Source organism: Vollenhovia emeryi, unplaced genomic scaffold (genome assembly GCF_000949405.1).
Source record: "Vollenhovia emeryi isolate VEMERY1.0 unplaced genomic scaffold, V.emery_V1.0 DF939435.1, whole genome shotgun sequence".
NCBI lineage: Eukaryota > Metazoa > Arthropoda > Insecta > Hymenoptera > Formicidae > Vollenhovia > Vollenhovia emeryi.
This window is the reverse complement of record NW_011966931.1, coordinates 53,734-61,165: the sequence shown is the minus strand read 5'-3', so window position 1 is coordinate 61,165 and position 7,432 is coordinate 53,734. Positions and strand designations below refer to the sequence as shown.

At 38.4% G+C, this 7,432-nt stretch overlaps 1 protein-coding gene across 1 annotated transcript in view; it reads right to left on the bottom strand.

The window, feature by feature from the left end:
* Positions 1-3,726: 3,726 nt before the first annotated feature.
* The window catches only part of LOC105557655 (zinc finger BED domain-containing protein 4-like), a 4,966-nt gene continuing 1,260 nt past the window's right edge, over positions 3,727-7,432 (bottom strand). The window contains exons 2-4 of the mRNA XM_012004957.1: positions 6,276-6,526; positions 5,683-5,965; positions 3,727-5,282 (exon numbers count right to left, since the gene is read on the bottom strand). Of these exons, the coding sequence (XP_011860347.1) occupies positions 3,727-5,282; positions 5,683-5,965; positions 6,276-6,526 (2,090 nt within the window). The remainder of the gene's footprint in view (positions 5,283-5,682; positions 5,966-6,275; positions 6,527-7,432) is intronic.

The following is a 7,432-nucleotide window of genomic DNA, read 5'->3' as shown; positions in this document are numbered from 1 at the left end:
TCCACATATCGTTCTTTAACGTGCGATTGAATCGCTCGACCACCGACGCTTTCATTACGGAATATGTGGAATAGAGATTGATGTTATGTTTTTTCACAAGTCCTTGCACGTCAGCATTCTAAAATTCCTTCCCCACATCGGTTTGCAAGTTTCTCGGACATCTCTTACTCTCTCGAATTATCTTAGCGATAGCTTCAGCCGTCTCGCTCCCACCCTTAGTCTTGAGCGATATGGCCCACGCATGCATGCTCAACACATCGATGACGGTGAGTATGTAGTGGTAGCCTCTGTTGAAACGTGATGTATGCACGCATATCGACGATGTCAGCTTGCCACAGGTCGTCGTAACCTCGAACTATAACGTGTCTTCGAGGGAAATTTTTTCTTGCTTGAGCATGTAGTTCTTTGACAAGTTGCCGTTTCTCGGAACTGACCTTTTTTTTACGCCCATTGGATTTTAACGATCTCATATTTCTATGGTGTGATTTTCGACTGATCAGTATGAGGAAATTACATCATTTATGTTTTAAACTGGTTTTAACCGGTTGTAGCTGTATGCAGTCGATACAGAGCCGTTCCTGAGCAGTTCCTGATCTGTTTGCAGCCGATATAGAATTGTTGTCGAGCAGTTTATTTCCAAGAGCTGTCATTCAACAGCGGTTTTGTGTCATCCGTTTGTCGACTACTATTGCTCACCAGTTTTTGACAGCTGTTTTTGACTTGTTCGCAACCGTTTCTGATCTGCTCATAGCTCTTTCTCACTCCGTGCATAGCCGTATGACAGCTGTCCGACACCCGTTCTTGAACCGTTCGTCGTTGTTTATTGTCATCCTATAGCCGTTCATAGCCATCCTTGCGATTCATCGTCGTCCAATAGTCGTTTTCTAACACCTTTGATTGCTATTCGTTAACCGTTTTTTTTAAATCTAGCGATATGAAGCTCGATTATCACAATGCGCAGCGTTTACACGTCTTTCTCCAACGCAATCATCCTCTCATCTGACTCTTTTTGTTGATTTCTCAACGTTTTTAACCCTGCGCATACGGACTGTAATTTCGCTGCTTCCGCCTACAGACTGGGTCGAAAACGCCCAGGCACTATTTTCACTGTGTTACATCGCTTTAAAAAATCTGAAAAAATTCATGAATACTCTTGAACATATCTAGAATGTGAATCAACAATGATTTAAGCGAAAAAGTTATTATATTTAACACTATAACTTGTTATTTGAAGGAAAACGATGGAAAAACGGATTTTTACTTAAATTTCAATAATTAAAAAATGCGTAGTAATTAAGAAAAGTTATCATGGATTCTGGTCATGGACACCCTACTGTTTAAGAAAAACCGGGCTGCGATCGTTTCTGCCGAAAAAAGTATAATTATTTCATCGCTTGAAAATGCACAATTTTGACGAGGGGAAAATCGAGGACTTTCATGAAAAATAAATCGACGATCTTTTTTTCGCAAAATTATATTATTTTTATTGATTTTTCCGACAACTCCTCATAATTAATCTCAGGAGGTCGCGCTCGAAGAAGTCTTCTTATATCCTCGGGACTTCTGTCCGTCACACAAAAATGTATTTTTTGTTATTTTCATTTTCTAAAATGTTTTTATTTATTTTTAATTTGTTGTTGTATTTTGAACGTATTTATATATATTTATATCCATATATTATATATTTATATCCATTTTTGAAAAAAAATTTACCTTTTTTTGGAGAAAAAAATTCTAAAAATTAAAATATTTATTTACATAACTTAGTGCACCGTTTGGAGGCTTTTGGCAGCAACAAAAATGGATGCGCTAAAATCACTTTTTACTAACGCGCCCTACAGACTGGGTCGTTTTCGCCGAGCGCTCAACTTCCTCCGGCTGTAGCTCAGAGACTAACTGACGAAAGACGGCTGGGCTTCGCCTGTAAGTCCCTACCGACACTAAGTTTTTTTAGGGAGGGGAGCCGACCCCCTCCCGTTCTTGGTTTTCCGGGAATTCTCGAATGAAATTTCGCTCGGGTCGTTTTCGTCCCAGTCCGTATGCGCAGGGTTAAGTTTATGATACTCGAGTTAATTTACAATAAAACCGGCTTCACGAAGCTCCTCGATGATAGACAGCATCTCGTTGTCATGCGCGTTGTGACCAGCTCGGTGCGAAGCTTCGAGCAATCGTAAGCGATCGACTAACTCATTGGGATCGTCCCAATGCACGTAATCGATCGCATTGTCGTTTAGCGTCATAGTGCTAGGTAATCCTTTTCCAGATTTCATTTTAGACCGCGCCTTCGTTCGGCAGTAACGGTGCGATTACATGTTTGTACTTGTATCCTCTGGTACCCAATATCTGACCATGCGCGCTATAATTGCGTCTATACGCATTTGTCGCCAGCAGTATGCTCCTGTACTTTTGCAGATCGTCTTCCGTGTATACTTCATCATCTGGAATTCTCTTGAAAATTAGTTCGTAGAGACCGAGTGTGCCTTTGTATCGCACACCATCGACAAGTATGTTATCATCGATGTCCACTTCGAAGTGTTTATCACCAAGCAACAGTTTATCCTTGCCAACATGAACACCGTACACGAAATCTATATCATTCTTTACACCACTCTTTTGGGAAGATGATCCGCGTAAGACAGCCTCGATATATTTTTTACTCAGCTGACCCAGGTACTGCAATGCTTTTTGACCCGTTTCCGTTTGTATCTCGCGTTCAGCGAATACAGCGAGCGATTCGCCTGTGTTTTCGAAAACATCTTCGAGTTTGAAAGGTTTGTCGATCGGTGTCGCCGCCGCCGCAGCCTCCGCCTCCATCGTTGCTGGATGTATAGCACGTGGCGTAGATGTTATCAACGGTGCTCCCGGTGTAGACAATGCATCGTATAATTTATACTGTTTTGATTCGAAGGAATCAATTAACGAACTATTCACTCGTTTTCTATCCTTTGTCTTTCTCCGTATAGGATCCTTCTCATGCTTGTAGTCGTATGTCGATTCAATCGCTTCCGGTTCGTCTTTAATCGTACGCATCCCGCTGGAGTTGTCAACGATTTTTTGCAACGGCTCAATGATTGGCTTAAAATGAGTCTTCACAGCAATATCGTCCTCGATGTTAACGGTCTTCAAAGCGCGATATTTCTTGCGAATTGATTCACTCTTTTTTTAATCTCTCTAGCAATCTTTTCACGCTTGTTAATATCATCGCTCCCAGCCATGCTGACAGCTCGCTTTTTACCTCAACGGAATACAGGCAACGACTAACCGTTTTGCGGTATAGCAAACACGTTAAATCCCTTTCTGTATCGTCCGTTTGTGAGCGCGCTGTCCTTGTCTATCACTACGAACCCCTATTTGTCTCGCCAACAACTGCTACACAATGCGCAGAAATCATCGTATGACATGTAGGGATGTTCGATTCATCCCGGAAGAATCGATTCTTGAATCGATCTTGAATCGGTTCTTCGAAAATCGATTCACTTAAAAAATCGAAGCTAAAGAATCGATCTAGCTTGAATCGATCTAAAAAAAAAGTTCTTAAAATTTAATATTATTCTAAATTTGTAATGTAATTATATTCAACATCACATTTTTTGTAATAAAATTAATAGAACACAATTTTCATAAAAAAGTATCTTATTTTCCAGTTTTACAAATAAACCAGTTTTACAGAGATTTAAAAAAGGTTATCCTATTTCGCAGTTTTATAAATTATGGATTCTTTACGATTCAGTCTTTCAACTGCCATTCTTCGGCTGTCAAGGAATTTAAAAATAATAATTGCTGTAGGTGATCTGGAGAAAGTCGGTTTCTGTCCTCAGTTAAAATATTACCAGCTCGTGAAAATAATCTCTCGGAAGGTACCGACGTTGCAACCACGGGCAAGTACTTTTTTGCAACTTCGCTAAGCGTTGGGTACATCATTTTGTACTGCTTAGACCAATAAAACATTGGATTTTCTTCTAACTGTGCCAGTGGTTGATTTAAATAATGCCTTAGATTGGTTGGCATTTCGTTTTGGTTTCTTTCTTCGTCATTTGCAATTTGTCCTTTAACAAGGTCTTTGTGATACATCCATAAATTATTCGACGTCTCAAGTTTCTCAACGTTGGGTTCAGTTATTATTGCGTTATCGTTAGAAGTATTCGTTCGGTCAATTTCTCTCATACATTTAGCAATGAAATTGACTGATTGCGCACATGCTACACGTTCGTTCTGCTGAAAATGCAGTCGATTAAATCGAGGATCCAGTATTGTCGAAACCGCAATAATACGATTGTTTGTTATGTGTCCAAATCTTTTCACGATTTGCTTCTGGAGGCGATCTATTAAAGTTCGTGCGGTTAACGTCTGCAGGCGCATGCAAAGCGATTCAATTTCCTTTTTCAGGCAGTAGATCATTGGAATCATTTTGCTGATTGTGACATACTTTTCTCCACACAGTTCTTTCGTCATTTGTTCAATTGGTCGCAAGACTTCTAGAACTTCTTTCGCGAGTAGCAGTTCAGCTGCCGTCAACATTGGAGGTGAGCTTGGCATTTTCAATAAAATTGATCCAACTGTATCTGCCAACATAATGAAGCGTTCCAACATATAGTAGATAGAATTCCAACGCGTATCAACACACTGTGTTAACTTGAGGGCGCTGATTTTCCGTAACTCATTGGCAGCAATTGAGGACTGTTTAAAAAAGGTTACAATTGTTTTTATCTTCGTCACCAAAACTGTTGCATCATCAAAATCCATGGTGTGTGTAGCAACCAAATTTAACGTGTGAGCAAAGCACGGAAGATGTTTATTAGATCCCAATGTATCGTGAACTGCCTTCACAATGTTTGATCCATTGTCTGTCACCATTACAACAACATTGTCTTTATCGATGTTCCAATCATCCATTATATTTTCTATCCACCTCCCTAAAACCTCAGCTGTGTGTCGTTCCGTTACTTCAGTTACACCTATCGTTGTGGATCGCAGTTCGTCTTCAAACGCATAATGTGCTGTCATTTCTAAATAACTCACGGTGTTGAGTACATCGGTCCATAGGTCAGATGTGAGCGAAATATGCTGGGTGGTATTTAGCCTATCTTTTGTAACTGATGATAGGTAGTTGTATTTTTCTTCCATATATTTAGTAATAGATTTTCTTCCAGGAACATTGTACAAAGGAACAGTAGTCTTAATAAGGTATTTGAAACCTTCTTTTTTCACAGTATTAAAGGGCATATTATCTTTGGCGAGCATGAAAAGTATGGCGTTGGTTATTTCCCCAGCTTTTGATCCTCCTGCCGAAAAAAACATTACTTTTTAAATATGCAATGCAAATAGTCTTATTAATGTTAAAGTTTTATAAGAAAAAAAAGACAAATCTTGAAAAAAAATTACTTTCAAGAATCGTAATATTATTAACCGTGGTATTATTTAATAAAGAAACGATTGTTACTCATGAAAAAATTTAAGACAAATATTGGTTATTTAATCAATTCCATTTCTACTCAAACTTTTTTTCATATTATCTCCTACCAAATTTTTAAAACTTAAGAGAATTTTCAGTTTCGATATACTAAATATTGTTTCTTGATGTTTTAAAAGACGATACGCTATAAGATGCTTTCTTTATAAAAAAACTATACATATAAAGGACTCATTTTATATACAAATTAGAAATATTTTTAGTTATATTACCTTCAAACGATTTCATTTGCTTGAAAGTGTTATCAATTCTTGGCTGCAAACGAGACGTTTTATTCGAAGATAATCTTCCAGACAGTTCTGACTCTATTGAATTCATTGAAGCTGTTGGTGAAGAAACATTAGACCTAGAGGTCATCGAATCTAATTCCATGACTGTCGATGCCGGTGACGGTATTGATAATATCAATGCTGACGACGGCATTGCGGGCATTGATGATATCGACGTCGGCGTTCTTGAGGTTGAGCACGCAGTTTGATTATCATCTGTAGAATTCTAACAAAAAGAAAAAGATTACAAAAATGTACGACAAAATAATTAATGAATATATATATATATATATGTATATATAATATTCATTCAAGAATTCAATGATAGAGTCAGAACTGTCTGGAAAATTACGAGTATCTTCGAATAAAACGTCTCGTTTGCAGCCAAGGATTGATTACACTTTCAAGCAAATGAAATCGTTTGAAGGTAATATAACTAAAAATATTTCTAATTTGTATATAAAATGAGTATATATAATTTGTATATAAATGAATATATATATATTTTATTTATTTATTCAAAAGCATTGACTTACCACTAATTTATTTGTCCGTTGCATGTTGACAGTTTCAGCATTTTCAGCAGTCAGTTTCGCATCTTTTATAAACATTTGTTTTATATCAGGATTGCCTGGATGCTTTCGCACCAAATGGTTTTTTAAATTGGTAGTGTTTCCACCGGATCCACCAGATTTTACGTCAGTAGAGCAAATTTTGCAAGTGCCACCAGTTGAATTTTTTATAAAAAAATGCCATACAGGGCTTCCTTTTTTAAATGCAGGTACCACTAGAAAAAAAATAAAACCTATTTTTATCTTTCTATAAAATTTCTGCAAATACAGAAATAAGAAATTGGAAAAAGTTTAGGTTAGTTCAACTAATTTTAGAAGTGAGATTATGACCGACGTTAATAAAATTAGTCCAGTAATTGAAAAGTGTACCTACTCTTTTCTATTCTTTCTCTCTCGTTTAATAAAAGCCAATACCAAAAGCCTAGTTCCACTTCTCAATACTAATTAACATTAGAGATTTTTATTGGCAAGCAGGTAACATGCTATGGAGAGGAAAAATGGATAAAAGTGCATGATATGAAATATGAAAGTACCATCACCAATGCATATCAAATGCAATATTTATACAGTTCAGACTTATAATTCTATACGTACCTAATAATTGCAGAAAGAGGACTAATAGCGTTTTCGACTGACTGGAACTGACATGGGTTTTAGCGCTCCCGGAGCGATTAACCCTGGTCCAGTCGAAAACGCTATAAGGGCCAGTTTCACAAACGTTGGTTAACTGTTAACCAGAGTTCAGTCAACGCCCTATCTTTTTCTATCTTGTTCTCTAAGAAGAGACCGAGGATCAGTTAACCTTCGGTTAGCAGTTAACCGACGTTTGTGAAACTGGCCCTAAGAGAAGTCCGATGATTATCTTTTTCATTGCAGTACTCCCGCATCGCGGGCAATGTCCAACGAGCGCGTTGTAACCGTCCGCACCGTATGATCGCACTCGCAACCTCGCCGTTCTCCTTCTTCGTGGTCGTCGCGTCGTCGCGGGCAACCAGCAAACCCGGCAATGTCCAACGAGCGCGTTGTAACCGTCCGCACTGTATGATCGCACTCGCAACCTCGCCGTTCTCCTCCTTCGTGGTCGTCGCGTCGTCGCGGGCAACCGGCAAACCCGGCAATGT